Genomic DNA, 19,101 nt, shown 5'->3' with positions numbered 1-19,101 from the left:
AAAGCATAAATAAACATTTATTAGAGTTTAATTAACAGCCATTTTTCCATAGTGGTACATGAAATTGTAGCATATTTTATACCCAGTAATAGATTAGATGAAATTTTGTAATATACATAAAGTGCTTAGACTAGTGTTTGGGCAAAAATTGCCCAATAGATGATATGAACATTTATCTATAAGTAAGCAGTAATTATTATATCTAAATTAAGAGTGATAAGTTGAGTGATAGTTTAAGTGTGATTAAACTCTTGCTAGTCATATCAGCCTTCGTTTTATTTTGTATCTAATGTCATAGGACAGATTTAATAACTTAATTCAATTAATAAATAATAATTGACATAAAATGTTACTTTCTACTTGAAAAACAGAATAATTTTATATAATTATTTTTATGATAGAACAAACGTGCTCTTTTTTACGAAGTAAGATGATTAAAGAGGGAAAGTATAAATTGTGAGAAAATTGAAAATTAAGAATATACATATGTTTACCAAGTTTAGTCTATTATTCAATACAAAGAAAAAAATAACAGCATATTACAGGCACCAACTTTTAGATCATAATTGCCTTTAGTTATAAATTCTCAAGAAAGATTAATATTAGATTAATAACTTCTAAGGAACTGCTTACTAAACCGATTCCCTAGTTATTGGTCTACAGATATTAAGCATTTATACAGAAATCCTGTCTCTCAGAATGCTTTATAGAACTCCAAAGCTGGCATCAATTCTATCTTCAAGTTTTATTTTATAAGAAAGATCAGAGGAGGAGCTTCAAGATGATGGAAGAGTAAGACGTGAAGATCACCTTTCTCCCCACAAATACATCAGAAATACATCTACATGTGGAACAACTCCTACAGAACACCTTACTGAACACTGGCAGAAGACTTCAGACTTCCCAAAAGGCAAGAAACTCCCCACGTACCTGCGTAGGGCAAAAGAAAAAAGAAAAAAATAGAGACAAAAGAATAAGGATGGGACCTGCACCAGTGGGAGGGAGCTGTGAAGGAGGAAAGGTTTCCACACACTAGAAAGGCCCTTCGTGGGCGGAGACTGCAGGTGGTGGAGGGGGAAGCTTTGGAGCCACAGGGTAGAGCACAGCAACAGGGGTGCAGAGGGCAAAGCTGAGAGATTCCCTCACAGAGGATCGGTGCCGACCAGCACTCACCAGCCCGAGATGCTTGTCTGCTCACACACCAGGACACGTAGGGGCTGGGAGCTGAGGCTCCGGCTTCAGTCAGACCCCAGGGAGAGGACTGGGGTTGGCTGTGTGAAGACAGCCTGAAGGGGGCTAGTGCACCATAGCTAGCCAGGACGGAGTCCAGGAAAAGGTTTGGAAGTACCAAAGAGCCAAGAGACTTTTTCTTGCCTCTTTGTTTCCTGGTGCATGAGGAGAGGGGATTAAGAGTGCTGCTTAAAGGAGCTCCAGAGATGGGTGCAAGTCGTGGTTATCAGAGTGGACCCCAGAAATGGGCATGAGACTCTAAGGCTGCAGCTGCAGCCACCAGGAAGCCTGTGTGCAAGCACAGGTCATTATCCACACCTCCCCTCCTGGGAGCCTGTGAAGCCCACCACTGCCAGGGTCCTGTGATCCAGGGACAACTTGCCCAGAAGAACACACCATTCTCCTCAGGCTGGTGTAACATCACATCAGCCTCTACCACCTCAGACTTGCCCCGCACTCCATACCCCTCCCTACCCCCAGCCTGAGTGAGCCAGAGCCCCTGAAGCAGCTGCTCCTTTCACCCTGTCCTGTCTGAGCAAAGAACAGATGCCCTCAGGTGACCTACACACAGAGACAGGGACAAATCCAAAGCTGAATCACAGGAGCTGTACAAAGAAAGAAGAGAAAGGAAAATCTCTCCCAGCAGCCCCAGGAGCAGCAGATTAAATCTCCACAGTCAACTTGATGTACCCTGCATCTGTGGAATACCTGAATAGACAATGAATCACCCCAAATTGAGGAGGTGGACTTTGGGAGAAAGGATATATATATATTTTTTTCCCTTTTCCTCTTTCTGTGACTGTGTACGTGTATGCATCTGTGTGTGATTTTGTCTGTAGAGCTTTGCTTTCACCATTTGTCCTAAGGTTCTGTCTGTCCGTTTTTTATGTTTTTTTGTTTTTCTTTTTTTAGTATAGTTTTCAGTGCTTGTTATCATTGGTGGATTTGTTTTTTGGTTTGGTTGTTCTTTCTTTCTTTTTCTTTTTTTAATCACTTAATTTTTTTAATAATTATTTTTAGTTTTCTGTTTTAATAACTTTTATTTTATTTTATCTTTTCCTTTCTTTCTTCCTTTTTTTCTCACTTTAATTCTAAGCCATGTGGATGACAGGGTCTTGGTGCTCCAGTCAAGCATCAGGGCAGTGCTTCTGAGGTGGGAGAGCCAAGTTCAGGACATTGGTCCACAAGAGACATCTCAGCTCCACATAATATCAAATGGCAAAAATCTCCCAGAGATCCCCATCTCAATGCCAAGATGCAGCTCCACTCAACAACCAGCAAGCTACAGTGCTGGACACCCTATGCCAAACAACTAGCAAGAGAGAAACACAACCCCACCCATTAGGAGAGAGGCAGCCTAAAATCATAATAAGGTCACAGACACCACAAAACACCACCAGACATGGACCTGCCCATGAGAAAGACAAGATCCAGCTCATCAACAAGAACTCAGGAACTCGTCCCCTCTACCAGGAAGCCTACACCACCCACTGAACCAATCTTAGCCACTTCGGACAGACACTAAAAACAACGGGAACTACGAACCTGCAGCCTGCAAAAAGGAGACCCCAAACTCAGTAAGATAAGAAAAATGAGAAGACAGAAAAACACACAGCAGATGAAGGAGCAAGACAGAAACCCACCAGACCTAACAAATGAAGAGGAAATAGGCAGTCTACCTGAAAAAGAATTCAGAGTAATGATAGTAAAGATGATCCAATATCTTGGAAATACTATGGAAAAAATGCAGGAAACGTTTAACAAGGACCTAGAAGAAATAAAAAGCAATCATGAACAAAACAATAAATGAAATTAAAAATTCTCTAGAAGGGGTCAATCTCAGAATAAATGAGGCAGAAGAACAGATAAGTGACCTGGAAGATTAAATAATGGAAATAACTACTTCAGAGCAGTATAAAGAAAAAAGAATGAAAAGAATTGAGGACTGTCTCAGAGATTTCTGGGACAATATTAAATCCACCAACATTCGAATTATAGGGGTCGCAGAAGAAGAAGAGAAAAAGAAAGGGACTGTGAAAATATTTGAAGAGATTATAGTTGAAAACTTCCCTAACATGGGAAAGGAAATAGTCAATCAACTCTAGGAAGCACAGAGAGTCCAATAGAGGATAAAACCAAGGAGAAACATGCAAAGACACATATTAATCAAACTATCAAAAATTAAATACAAAGAAAAAGTATGAAAAGCATCAAGGGAAAAATAACATACAATTGAACCCCCATAAGGTTAACAGCTGATCTTTCAGCAGAAACAGCAATCCAGAAGGGAGTGGCAGGACATACTTAAACTGCTGAAAGGGGAAAACCTACAACCAAGATTACTCTATCCAGCAAGGATCTCATTCAGATTTGATGGAGAAATTAAAACCTTTACAGACAAACAAAAGCTAAGAATTCAGCACAACCAAACCAGCTTTACAATAAATGCTAAAGGAACTTCTCTAGGTAGGAAACACAAGAGAAGGAAAAGACCTACAATACAAACCCAAAATAATTAAGAAAATGATAATAGGAACATGCATATTAATAATTACCTTAAATGTAAATGGATTAAATGCTCCAACCAAAAGACATAGACTGGCTGAATGGATAGAAAAACAAGACCTTCATATATGCTGTCTACAAGAGATCCACTTCAGTCCTAGGGACACATACAGACTGAAAGTGAGGGGATGGAAAAAGATATTCTATGCAAATGGAAATCAAAAGAAAGCTGGAGTATCAATTCTCATATCAGACAAAATAGAGTTTAAAACAAAGACTATTACAAGTGACAAAAAGGATACTACATAATGATCAAAGGATCAATCCAAGAAGAAGATATAACAATTGTAAATATTTATGCACCCAACATAGGAGCACCTCAATACATAAGGCAAATACTAACAGACATAAAAGGGGAAATCAACAGTAACACAATCATAGTAGGGGACTTTAACACCCCACTTTCACCAATGGACAGATCATCCATAATGAAAATAAAAAAGTAAATACAAGCTTTAAATGGTACATTAAACAAGATGGACTTAATTGATATTTATAGGACATTCTACCCCAAAACAACAGAATACACTTTCTTCTCAAGTGCTCATGGAACATTCTTCAGGATAGATCATCTCTTGGGTCACAAGTCAAGCCTTGGTAAATTTAAGAAAATTGAAATCATATTAAGTATCTTTTCTGACCACAATATCTATATCTTTTCTGACCACAATATCTATAAGACTAGATATCAATTACAGGAAAAAAATCTCTAAAAAATACAAACACATGGAGGCTAAACAATACACTACGTGATAACCAAGAGATAACTGAAGGAATCAAAGAGGAAATAAAAAAAATACCTAGAAACAAATGACAATGAAAACACAAAGACACAAAACCTATGGGGTGCAGCAAAACCAGTTCTAAGAGAGAAGTTTTTAGCAATACAATCCTACCTTAAGGAACAAGAAACATCTCAAATAAACAACTTAACCTTACACCTAAAGCAATTAGAGAAAGAAGAACAAAAAACCCCAAGTTTAGCAGAAGGAAAGAAATCAAAAGATCAGATCAGAAATAAATGAAAAAGAAATGACAGAAAAAATAGCAAAGATCAATAAAACTAAAAGCTGGTTCTTTGAGAAGATAAATAAAATTGATAAACCATTAGCCAGACTCATCAAGCAAAAGAGGGAGAAGACTCAAATCAATAGAATTAGAAACAAGAAAGGAGAAGTAACAACTGACACTGCAGAAATACAAAGGATCATGAGAGATTACTACAAGCAACTATATGCCAATAAAATGGACAACCTGGAAGAAATGGACAAATTCTTAGAAATGCACAACTTTCTCAGACTGAACCAGGAAGAAATAGATAATATGAACAGACTGATCACAAGCACTGAAATTGAAACTGTGATTAAATATCTTCCAACAAACAAAAGACCAGGACCAGATGACTTCACAGTCATCTGTGAAGTCATCTGTGAATTCAGTCATCTGAATTCGATCAAACATTTAGAGAAGAGCTAATACCTATCCTTCTCAAACTCTTCCAAAATATAGCAGAGAGAGGAACACTCCCAAACTCATTCTATGAGGCTGACATCACCCTGATACCAAAACCAGACAAACATATCACAAAAAAGGAAAACTACAGACCAATGTCACTGATGAACATAGATGCAAAAATCCTCAAGAAAATACTAGCAAACAGAATCCAACAGCACATTAACAGGATCATACACCATGATCAAGTGGGGTTTATCCCAGGAATGCAAGGATTTTCAGTATATGCAAATCAGTCAATGTGATACACCATATTAACAAAATGAAGGAGAAAAACTATATGATCATCTCAATAGATGCAGAGAAAGCTTTTGACAAAATTCAACACCCATTTATGATAAAAACCACCCAGAAAGTAGGCATAGAGGGAACTTACCTCAACATAATAAAGGCCATATATGACAAACCCACAGCCAACATCGTCCTCAATGCTGAAAAACTGAAACCATTTCCACTAAGACCAGGAACAAGACAAGGATGTCCCTCTCACCACTATTATTCAACATAGTTTTGGAAGTTTTAGTCACAACAATCAGAGAAGAAAAAGAAATAAAAGGAAACCAAATCGGAAAAGAAGAAGTAAAGTTGGCACTGTTTGCAGATGACATGATACTATACATAGAGAATCCTAAAGATGCTACCAGAAAACTACAGAGCTAATCAATGCATTTGGTAAAGTAACAGGATATGAAATCAACAGAAGTCTCTTGTATTCTTATACACTAATGATGAAAAGTCTGAAAGTGAAATTAAGAAGACCCTCCCATTTACCATTGCAACAAAAAGAATTAAATACCTAGAAATAAACCTACCTAAGGAGACAAAAGACCAATAAGCAGAAAATTATAAGACACTGATGAAAGAAATTAAAGCTGATACAAATAGATGGAGAGATATACCATGTTCTTGGATTGGAAGAATGAACTTTGTGAAAATTACTATACTACCCAAAGCAATGTACACATTCAATGCAATCCCTATCAAACTACCACTGGCATTTCTTACAGAGCTAGAACAAAAAATTTCACAATTTGTTTGGAAGCACAAATGACCCCGAATATCCAAAGCAATCTTGAGAAGGAAAAACGAAGCTGGAGGAATCAGGCTTCCTGACTTCAGACTATACTACAAATATACAGTAATAAAGACAGTATGGTTCTGGCACAAAAACAGAAAGTTAGATCAATGGAAGATGATAGAAAGCCCAGAGATAAACCCATGCACCTATGGTCACCTTATCTTTGATAAAGGAGGCAAGAATATACAATGGAGAAAAGACAGCCACTTCAATAAGTGGTGCTGGGAAACCTGGACAGCTACATTTAAAAGAATGAAATTCGAACACTCCCTAACACCATACACAAAAATAACCTCAAAATGGTTTAAAGACCTCAATGTAAGGCCATACACTATGAAATTCTTAGAGGAAATCATAGGCAGAACACTTTATGACATGAATCACAGCAAGATACTTTTTGACCCATCTCTTAGAGAAATGGAAATAAAAACAAAAATTAAAAAATGGGACCTAATGAAACTTCAAAGCTTTTACACAGCAAAGGAAACCATAAACAAGATGAAAAGACAACCCTCAGATTGGGAGAAAATATTTGCAAATGAAGCAAGTGACAAAGGATTAATCTCCAAAATTTACAAGCAGCTCATGCAGCTCAAAATAAAAAAAAATAAAACAAACAAACAAACAAACAACCCAATCCAAAAATGGGCAGAAGACCTAAATAGACATTTTTCCAAAGAAGATACACAGATTTCCAACAAACACATGAAAGGATGCTCAACATCACTAATCATTAGAGAAATGCACATCAAAACTACCATGCGATATCATCTCACTCTGGTCTGAATGGCCATCATCAAAAAATCTACAAACAATAAATGTTGGAGAGGGTGTGGAGAAAGTTTACAGCCACTATGGAGAACAGTATGGAGGTTCCTTAAAAAACTAAAAATAGAACTACCATACGACCCAGCAATCTCACTCCTGGGCATATATCCTGAGAAAACTATAATTCAAAAAGAGTCATGTACCCCAATGTTCTTTGCAGCTCTATTTGCAATAGCCAGGACATAGAAGCAACCTAAGTGTCCAGAGACAGATGAATGGATAAAGAAGTTGTGGCACATATATTCAATGGAATATTACTCAGCCATAACAGGAAACGAAATTGAGTTATTTGTAGTGTGGTGGATGGACCTAGAGTCTTTCATACATTGTGAAGTAAGTCAGAAAGAGAAAAACAAATACTGTATGCTAACACACATATATATATATAGAATCTAAAAAAAAAAATGGTCATGAAGAACCTAGGGGCAAGATTGGAGTAAAGACGCAGACCTACTAGAGAATGGACTTGAGGACAAGGGGAGGGGGAAAGGTAAACTGGGACAAAGTGAGAGAGTGGTAGCGTATATATGGACATATAAACACTCCCAAATGTAAAATAGACAGCTAGTGGGAAGCAGTCGCATAGCACAGGGAGATCAGCTCGGTGCTTTGTGACCAGCTAGAAGGGTTGCATGTGGAGGGTGAGAGGGAGGGAGATGCAAGAAGGAAGAGATATGGGTATATATGTATAACTGATTCACTTTGTTATAAAGCAGAAATTAACACACCATATTAAAGCAATTATACTCCAATAAAAACGTTTAAAAAAATCAGAGATAGTCGTTCTGCATTAAAAAAAAATGTGTACTTAAGAAATTAGGCATATTATTATCAAAAGCAATGCACACATAAGGAGCTTGAAACGCATCTGGCACAGAGGACATGCTACAAAAGTGTCCATTTTCTAAATCATTATATTTTATGGTATTATAGACCACTAGAGAGATATAGGACCTAAGAGATAACTTACTTTCAAACCACTCAGACTACAATTGGCCTGGAGTATATATGATGGTTAAATGAAAATTCATGAGATAAAAATTTTCTGAAGTATTTTCTTTCTTTCCTTTGTTTATGAACATAGCACAGCAGATTTATTTTCACTATTCTTTGATGATTGGAGTCATAATATAAATTGACATTGTAACTCTTAGTATCATTTTTTCTTGTCAATATTCCCTAGAACTTTAGTCTAATAAACTCTGTACACGCTGTGTTCCTATGCTTTGAGACTTATAAAATATCTAGGGAAGAAAAATATCTGGTTCATAGAAAATTATTTTAGTTACAGCTCATTTAAATTCCTTAGAAAAAAATAAGGAAATCTTCAGTTAACAATTTTCATATTCTACCCTCTTGGGTAACTCAAGAGGTCTCTGGGGAGGAGTATGGATTGTTTACTCAAAAGATACAGACATGAAAATGTTATATAAATGAGTATAATTCTTAGGAATTTGAAATCAACTTGGATTTCAATGGTTTTCAGGTCATTCTGGATGGGCTTTTTAAAGGTTTACATGAGTGTTTATGAATAAAACATTTATTTCTGCCATAGAATAAGGGTTGAATTATTATTGAATGGAATAAGGGTGAGTAATGGCACACACTCCTGTGTTCTAGACACTTGACACATACATAGTGATGATGAACAAAGGGTTAAAAATTACAGTTCTTCTCTCAACTGTCAAGTGATTAAGATTTTGGAGAGAGAAAGATAAAGAAAATAAAAGCAAAGCAGGAAGAAGACTATAAAAGGATGTTTCTAAATAGCTCTACACAAAGAAAAAGAAAAATAAGAAGAAAATACATGGAGGAAAAATTAGGGGATAAGCTGCCTCAAATGTCACTTTATCCTTTTTCCACCTCAGTTAATGGTATGTCCAAAAAAAGAAGTTGCCTACTCAATCAAACTTCTATTAATCAAAGTAGTTTCTCTGACCTACATTACACCCGGAACTTTGAAAAGGATAGATTCCTTTAGTTGGCAAAAACACTTTACTGTTAATAATAATTAATAATTATTAATAATAATCAAAACGTTTTCAGTACCTTTAAGGAAATGGGGGGGGAACCTAGCTTCAATGAGAAAATAGAGAAAATGGAAAACACATGAGCACACCAGCACACACACATACATATATACCCATATACATATTCTAACTATCCATCATCTTTTTACAATCTATGTTGTGACAGTGGACAATAGGTGAGACAAATATGTGTGTATTAATACTAGAGTCAATTATTGAAACACAATTCATTAACAATATGGATCTTTTACTGCACAATGTGAACATACTTAGCATTATTAAATTCTACACTTAAAATGATTAAAATAGTAAATTTCATGTTATGTGTTTTAAATCACAATTTCTTTTTAAATGAAAAATAACATATTCCTACATCCAGCCATATTAGAATAATTGGTACTGGAATAGCTCTCCCTCCAAAAAAATAAATAAATAAAAAATATGGATCTTATACAGTGGATGAACCCATTAAGAAAAAAGGAAAATGATGATTTTTATTTTAAATTAAAACATACAGGACACTAAAGGATCAAGCTGAGAAAAAGTAGTAAAAAAGAAAAGATTAATGAAAACTCCAATTTAACCTGTTATTAAGCAGCATTGTGTTCTTTGTCTTCCTTGAGTATAGCGGATGAAGCAAATCAATCTTTCAACAAATTGATGTGGGCATTTTTAGCTCAACTAATAAAAATGAATTAAGAACATTTAAAAATAAAGTTGCTCATTGCTTTCTCCAAAAAATTGGTAAAAATCAACACTTTGCATTCAATGACAAGAACACTATATTTCATATTTCGACCATTACTAAAAAAGGAAAAAAAAGATTGCTTCCTTTTTGTTCTAATATCGTTTATTTAAAGTTGTTTTAAAAAAGGTACTAGTGTAAAAATACAACCATAAAAGGGGTCATCAAAGAAAATATTTATAATAGTTAACTTAGAGTATTTAAAACCACTAGGAAAATGCAAATTGCTCAGTACCAACATGGTCTCTATAGAGTTATGGCATACCTCATAATGGCTTTCTTCATTCTCCTGAATGTGGAAACCCACAGAGCTGGGACATTTCTGAAGAGTGACAGGAATATTGTCACTTTTGCTGTGTGAGTTACACTGAAAGAGATTACCAAATAATTGTGATAAACTACTACACATTAAGAATGTCTATTGAGAGACATGGTTATTTGCTAAGCAACTAATAAAGGAGGTCCCTGTGAACTAACAGGGGTCTCCCTCAGGTACATGTATTCATATTGAGCCTTTACCAAAAAAATTAAAAAATGGTATATAGTATAAAAAATAATAATAGATATTATTATTATCCCCAGTTACAGATGAGGAAAACGAGGCATAAAAATATATTTTTCCCAAAGTTGGGCTATTACCCAGCTCTCTGGGACCATGCCCCATACCTTATCTACCATATGCATGCCCCTTATAAATGACACATTTTAAGTAGATAAAACTGAAAAATTAAAAGTTTAAGGTCTTAAAATATTACTTCACTTTTTTCTGTACCAAATACAAAATATTTTTAAATACAGGTTAACTAAAATAATTCACCTAGAAATGGATGTGAACTGTAAAACATAAGATATTAAATTATGGCTTGGCCTTTCTCCATGAAAATATTAAAATGATTGTTTTCCATATTCCTCACAAGAGTTGTTTTATGTGAAAACAAGATATTATTCACTTTCTTTCATCCTTGCTTCCTTCTTTCCTAAATCTCTTATTAGATTCAAGGCTGCTTGGTCATTTATTAAATATCACATTGGGGTGTCTCAGGTTTCTACTTTAATAAAAGATATTGTAGTGCCTCCCAAAGGGGTTCATCATTGGTATATAACCTTTCCTCTCTTATAAGACCACAGAGTCTGCACAAGTTTTTATGATGTAAGAAGGGAAGATAATATTTTTCAAACTAGAATTCCACATTTTTGGTGCACTAATGAAATTTTACTTTCCCCATACCAGAGAACAATCTGTTAGAAAATTACTATTAAATACATTTTAAAAAGCAAGTGAGGGGCTTCCCTGGTGACGCAGTGGTTGGGAGTCCACCTGCCGATGCACGGGACGCGGGTTCGTGCCCCGGTCCGGGGGGATCCCACATGCCGCGGAGCGGCTGGGCCCATGAGCCATGGCCACTGAGCCTGCGTGTCTGGAACCTGTGCTCCGCAACGGAAGGGGCCACAACAGTGAGAGGCCCGCGTACGGCAAAAATAAATAAATAACTAAAAATTAAAAAGCAAGTGAGTTTTAGAGTTTGGCATAATTGAGGTCAGTATATTTTCATCTCAAAACCACCATTTTATATATTTATGTGTATTTTAAAATAGTCACAAATATTATGTGTATTTTAAATATTATGTGTATTTTAAAATAGTCACAAATAGTCAAAAAATTTTTTAAAACTTTTTTTAATTTTAAACACAGAAAAATGGAAAATATTCTAAAAATAATTTCAGAATACCTTTCATTACATTCCAACAATGTCAATTTTTAATTATCTCATTTATTTTTCTTTGTTTGTTTAAAAGCCATAGCAATATGGCAGACTAGGAAAGCATGACTCTGAAACGCAAACCCATATTAGAAACCTTTCAGCATCAAAAAAAATATATGCCTGTCTTCTCTACAAACAATATTATTTCAAGCCTGTTCAAAACCTGCCTCTTCTAGGAACTCTTCGTGGGTAATGAAATAAATGATTGCATTTAGCCTCAGTTTGCAACCTGAGTGACTTAGATGTAGTTTGCAAAATGCTGCTCTGCCAGTATTAATTCTTGGAATGTGCCTGAGTTTGTCTGAACAACTTCGCTGTTAATTATGAAGGCATATCTTTGATATCTCTCCACAGCAGCTTCCTTAGCTTTCAAAAAAAAAAAAAAGTTTAGGCCTTAAAACAGTTATTTTCATCTGTGACATTTTAGTCTCTCAATTCCTATCCCTAGCTTCTCCTCATATCTATTCATGCTGATTAATCTTTTTAAAACATCTCATGTATGATGCAGTTTTTCTCCCTAGAAACTTTTCATCAATTCCTGTGGTCCAGCAGTGGCTCTCATTCTGCCTGTGTATTAGAATCACCCAGGGAGCTTTAAAAAGTGTCAATGACTGAGCCCTACCTCACACCAGATAAATTAGGGCTCAGGCAAAAATACTTTTAAAATATCCAGCTAATTCTAATGTGAAGCCAGAGTTTAGAATCCCTGGATTAGGGTTTTCATTTCTTTTCTGGCCTCAGGATACTATAAGGAATTTTGGCCTCACTCCCCTTTCAATCTGATCTCTTGCTCCTTAGCATTTGTTCATCCTTTTCCTTATTTAACCTTCTGTGTATTAGGTGATACTGGTGATTTTTTTTTCATGGATATATCATAATACATCTGAAACTGAAAAAAATCCTTTATTTGCATAATACTTTATACTTTTACATATAAGATTTTATGTATCATCCACAAGAAATCTCTGCAGAGAGAGGTAGAAAATATAATCTTACCTTAACAGATGGGGAAGGCAGAGGTTCAGATATATTCAAAACCCTCTGTGCAAAGATTTGCCCAGTAAAATCACTCCTAAGTGACAAGACTTGGGCTATTGCTACTCTGCCGTAACTCCCTTAAGGGAGTCATTCATTTGCTTATTCATTCACATATTCTATTCTGTTTGTTCATTTGTTTGATCGTCAGATATTTGCTGAGTGCAGGTTATGTATCAGGATTTTAGTGTCTCACAAAGGTATGGCATTTCATATCTGAGATAGTCTCACACTAGCAGTGAAGCCATAATTGGAAACACAAAAACCACTGTGATATGCATAAGTTGCTAAGGGACAGAAGAGAGAACTGTGAGATTCCTGTGAGCAGACTCTTGAAAGATGGGCCAATGAGGCAATCATGGCAAGCACAGTAGTCAGGAGAGAACAGACATCATATGCAAAGTCTAGAAGACATGAATTCTCAGGACTTGCCTATGAGCTGCAAGTAGTTCAATAGTGCTTTAACCATGGATCATGTGAGATATGCTATGAGGATAGGGACAGAGGTTATTAGTGAATGGAATTTAATGGTTAGACCCAATGATGAGAAGTTATAGTACTGGACTTAATATAAGAGAGGACAGCCAAATAATGGAATGGCACTTTATATACAGTGGGTGTCAAAGGTGAGCTTTTATCATCATTCCTTCTTTACCTCCCTAAGGTAGTGAATAAGCAAAATGAATGCATTTGCAATATAACTCACACTAGGGTAAGTTCCTCTATCTAAACAAGATTTCACCCCTATGCCTCTCCGATGTCTAATTCTGGAGCAGCCTCTGTCTATAGAACAGTGAATGGCATCCAAGGAAAAGTTTAATCCACTGTTATTTCATCACTTTTTAAATTTTTTTAGTGTTATGAGGTAAATAACCTCTGGGGATTACAAATCTATGAATCAGAGCAAAAAAGAAAGAAAAAATAACACTATAAACAATATTTTGATATCTGACATTATTAATAGCCCAAACTTTAAGGAAACAAGTTCTTAAGGGAAAAACAATTTAATTACTATGAATTCTTCCCAACAAGTTTCTATTTCAGAGGGAGTTGCAGCTGAAAATAGAAAGAAGCTTTATTGTAAAAGTCTTGAGATTTCACCCACTAAATATACACTAATATGTATAAAATAGATAACAAATAAGTATCTGCTGTATAAAAAAGTAAATAAAATAAAATTCAAAAAAAAAATTCCATTTTCCAAATTTGATATGAATAACTATATAATGAATTATGGCTAAGATGGATTTGCTAAAACAGATTTAATATTGCATGATTCATATGTAAATCAAACAAGAGATCTAGAGCACACTAACAGCAATCATATTCAATGGTGATCACTGTAAATACATTTATTTTATACTTTAAAGTCTATCTGATATTTTCCATTTAATAGTCTCATTTTATTATGTGTATAATGCTCCTCTCCCTTAAACACTTGTCATAGTTCCTGGGGAATTGTCATTCACTAGCTACAGAAATACCTACACAAATTTGGCTCATAATCAGGAATATTAGCTCTTTCATTTTTGACACAAATTCCTAATGAAGTACTTCATAAACAAAATATCAAGAGAAAAACAACAGCAGTAGCAAAAGCAATAAAAGTTTTACGGAGGGACGAGGGGAAGATGGCGGAAGAGTAAGACGCGGAGACCACCTTCCTCCCCACAGATACACCAGAAATACATCTACACGTGGAACAACTCCTACAGAACACCTACTGAACCCTGGCAGAAGACCTCAGACCTTCCAAAAGGCAAGAAACTCCCCATGTACCTGGGTAGGGCAAAAGAAAAAAGGAAAGACAGAGACAAAAGAATAAGGACGGGGCCTGCACCAGTGTGAGGGAGCCATGAAGGAGGAAAGGTTTCCACACACTAGGAAGCCCCTTCACGGGCGGAGACTGTGGGTGGCGGAGAGGGGAAGCTTTGGAGCCGTGGAGGAGAGCACAACAACAGGGGTGTGGAAGGCAAAGCGGGGAGATTCCCGCACAGAGGATCGGTGCTGACCGGCACTCGCCAGCCCGAGAGGCTTGTCAGCTCACCCGCCGGGGTGGGTGGGGCTGGGAGCTGAGGCTCGGGCTTCCGTCAGAGCACAGGGAGAGGACTGGGGGCGTGAACACAGCCTGAAGGGGTTAGTGCACCACGCCTAGCCGGGAGGGAGTCCAGGAAAAGGTCTGGAGCTGCTGAAGAGGCAAGAGACTTTTTTCTTCCCTCTTTGTTTCCTGGTGCACGAGGAGAGGGGATTAAGAGTGCTGCTTAAAGGAGCTCCAGAGAAGGGCGTGAGCCTCGGCTAAAAGCTTGGACCCCAGAGACGGCAAGAGACGCTAAGGCTGCTGCTGCCGCCACCAAGAAGCCTGTGTGTGAGCACATGTCACTATCCACACGTCCCTTCCAGTGAGCCTGTGCAGCCCGCCACTGCCAGGGTCCTGGGATCCAGGGACAACTTCCCTGGGAGAACACACGGTGAGCCTCAGGATAGTGCAACATCACGCCGGCCTCTGCCGCTGCAGGCTCGCCCCGCACTCCATGCCCTTCCCTCCCCCAGGCGTGAGTGAGCCAGAGTCCCCGAAGCAGCTGCTCCTTTAACTCCGTCCTGTCTGAGCGAAAAACAGACGCCCTCCGGGGACCTACACGCAGAGGCGGGGCCAAATCCAAAGCTGAGCCCCTGGGAGCTGTGAGAACAAAGAGAAAGGGAAATCTCTCCCAGCAGCCTCAGAAGCAGCGGATTAAAGCTCCACAATCAACTTGATGTACCCTGCATCTGTGGAATATATGAATAGACAATGAATCATCCCAAATTGAGGATTCTGAGCCGCGTGGATGAAAGGCTCTTGGTGCTGCAGCCAGGAGTCAGTGCTGTGCCTCTGAGGTGGGAGAGCCAACTTCAGGACACTGGTCAACAAGAGACCTCCCAGCTCCACATAATATCAAATGGTGAAAATCTCCCAGAGATCTCCATCTCAACACCAGCACCCAGCTTCACTCAATGACCAGCAAGCTACAGTGCTGGACACCCTATGCCAAACAACTAGCAGAACAGGAACACAACACCACCCCTTAGCAGAGAGGCTGCGTAAAATCATAATAAGTCCACAGCCACCCCAAAATACACCACCAGACGTGGACCTGCCCAGCAGAAAGACAAGATCCAGCCTCATCCACCATAATACAGGCACTGGTCCCCTCCACCAGGAAGCCTACACAACCCACAGAACCAACCTTAGCCACTTCGGACAGACACTAAAAACAACGGGAACTACGAACCTGCAGCCTGCAAAAAGGAGACCCCAAACTCAGTAAGATAAGAAAAATGAGAAGACAGAAAAACACACAGCAGATGAAGGAGCAAGACAGAAACCCACCAGACCTAACAAATGAAGAGGAAATAGGCAGTCTACCTGAAAAAGATTTCAGAATAATGATAGTAAAGATGATCCAAAATCTTGGAAATAGAATAGACAAAATGCAAGAAACATTTAACAAGGACCTAGAAGAACTATAAATGAAACAAACAATGATGAACAACACAATAAATGAAATGAAAAATACTCTAGATGGGATCAATAGCAGAATAACTGAGGCAGAAGAACGGATAAGTGATCTGGAAGATAAAATAGTGGAAATAACTACTGCAGAGCAGTATAAAGAAAAAAGAATGAAAAGAACTGAGGACAGTCTCAGAGACCTCGGGGACAACATTAAATGCATCAACATTCGAATTATAGGGGTTCCAGAAGAAGAAGAGAAAAAGAAAGGGACTGAGAAAATATTTGAAGAGATTATAGTTGAAAAATTCCTTAATATGGGAAAGGAAATAGTTAATCAAGTCCAGGAAACACAGACAGTCCCATACAGGATAAATCCAAGGAGAAATATGGCAAGACACATATTAATCAAAATGTCAAAAATTAAATACAAAGAAAGCATATTAAAAGCAGCAAGGGAAAAACAACAAATAACACACAAGGGAATCCCCATAAGGTTAACAGCTGATCTTTCAGCAGAAACTCTGCAAGCCAGAAGGCAGTGGCAGGACATATTTAAGGTGATGAAGGAGAAAAACCTGCAACCAAGATTACTCTACCCAGCAAGGATCTCATTCAGATTTGATGGAGAAATTAAAACCTTTACAGACAAGCAAAAGTTGAGAGAGTTCAGCACCACCAAACCAGCTTTACAAGAAATGCTAAAGGAACTTCTCTAGGCAAGAAACACAAGAGAAGGAAAAGACCCACAATAAGAACATGAAACAATTTAGAAAATGGGAATAGGAACATACATATAGATAATTACCTTAAATGTGAATGGACTAAATGCTCCCACCAAAAAACACAGATTGGCTGAATGGATACAAAAACCAAGACCCATATATATGCTGTCTACAAGAGACCCACTTCAGACGTAGAGACACGTACAAACTGAAAGTAAGGGGATGGAAAAAGATATTCCATGCAAATGGAGACCAAAAGAAAGCTGGAATAGCAATTCTCATATCAGACAAAATAGACTTTAACATAAAGACTATTAGAAGAGACAAAGAAGGACACTACATAGTGATCAAGGGATCAATCCAAGAAGAATATATAACAATTGTAAATATTTATGCACCCAACATAGGAGCACCTAAATACATAAGGCAAATACTAGCAGCCATAAAAGGGGAAATCAACAGTAACACATTCATAGTAGGGGACTTTAACACCCCACTTTCAACAATGGGTAGATCATCCAAAATGAAAATAAATAAGGAAACACAAGCTTTAAATGATACATTAAACAAGATGGACTTAATTGATATTTATGGGACATTCCATCCAAAAACAACAGAATACACATTTTTCTCAAGTGCTCATGGAACATTCTCCAGGATAGATCATATCTTGGGTCACAAATCAAGCCTTGGTAAATTTAACAAAATGGAAATTTTATCAAGTATCTTTTCCGACCACAATGCTATGAGACTAGATATCAATTACAGGAAAAGATCTGTAAAAAATACAGACATATGGAGGCTAAACAGTACACTACTTAATAATGAAGTGATCACTGAAGAAATCAAACAGGAAATTAAAAAAATACCTTGAAATAAATGACAATGGAGACACGATGACCCAAAACGTGTGGGATGCACCAAAAGCAGTTCTAAGAGGGAAGTTTATAGCAATACAATCCCACCTTAAGAAACAGGAAACATCTCGAATAAACAACCTAACATTGCACCGAAAGCAATTAGAGAAAGAAGAACAAAAGAACCCCAAAGTTAGCAGAAGGAAAGAAATAATAAAAATCAGATCAGAAATAAATGAAAAAGAAATGAAGGAAACAATAGCAAAGATCAATAAAACTAAAAGCTGGTTCTTTGAGAAAAAAAAAGAAAAACTAGATAAACCATTAGCCAGACTCATCAAGAAAAAGAGGGAGAAGACTCAAATCAATAGAATTAGAAATGAAAAAGGAGAAGTAACAACTGACACTGCAGAAATACAAAAGATCATGAGAGATTACTACAAGCAACTCTATGCCAATAAAATGGACAACCTGGAAGAAATGGACAAATTCTTAGAAATGCAGAACCTGCCAAGACTGAATCAGGAAGAAATATAAAATATGAACAGACCAATCACAAGCACTGAAATTGCAACTGTGATTAAAAATCTTCCAACAAACAAAAGCCCAGGACCAGATGGATTCACAGGTGAATTCTATCAAACATTTACAGAAGAGCTTACACCTATCCTTCTCAAACTCTTCCACAATATAGCAGAGGGAGGAACACTCCCAAATTCTTTCTATGAGGCCACCATCACCTTGATACCAAAACCAGACAAGGATGTCACAAAGAAAGAAAACTACAGGCCAATATCACTGATGAACATAGATGCAAAAATCGTAAACAAAATACTAGCAAACAGAATCCAACAGCACATTAAAATGATCATACACCATGATCAAGTGGGGCTTATTCCAGGAATGCAAGGATTCTTCAATATACGCAAATCAGTCAATATGATAAACCATATTAACTAATTGAAGAAGAAAAACCATATGGGCGTCTCAATAGATGCAGAGAAAGCTTTCGACAAAATTCAACACCAATTTATGATAAAAACCCTGCAGAAAGTAGGCATAGAGGGAACTTTTCTCAACATAATAAAGGCCATATATGACAAGCCCACAGCAAACATCATCCTCAATGCTGAAAAACTGAAACCATTTCCACTAAGATCAGGAAGAAGACAAGGTTGCCCACTTTCATCACTCTTATTCAACATAGTTTTGGAAGTTTTAGCCACAGCAATCAGAGAAGAAA

General features: G+C 37.2%; 1 protein-coding gene across 4 annotated transcripts in view; it reads right to left on the bottom strand.

Moving 5' to 3' along the window:
- The window catches only part of PCDH9 (protocadherin 9), a 982,686-nt gene that overhangs the window by 609,581 nt on the left and 354,004 nt on the right, over positions 1–19,101 (bottom strand). For 2 of the 4 annotated variants that reach the window (XM_060128964.1, XM_060128967.1), the window contains exon 2: positions 10,254–10,355. The exons of the other annotated variants lie outside the window; for them this stretch is intronic. In XM_060128964.1, the coding sequence (XP_059984947.1) occupies positions 10,254–10,355 (102 nt within the window). The remainder of the gene's footprint in view (positions 1–10,253; positions 10,356–19,101) is intronic. 4 annotated transcript variants of the gene reach the window in all.

The sequence above is a fragment of the Lagenorhynchus albirostris genome, chromosome 18, assembly GCF_949774975.1.
Source record: "Lagenorhynchus albirostris chromosome 18, mLagAlb1.1, whole genome shotgun sequence".
In the NCBI taxonomy this organism is placed as follows: domain Eukaryota; kingdom Metazoa; phylum Chordata; class Mammalia; order Artiodactyla; family Delphinidae; genus Lagenorhynchus; species Lagenorhynchus albirostris.
The sequence above is the reverse complement of the archived record's forward strand: the minus strand, read 5'-3'. Positions and strand labels throughout refer to the sequence as shown.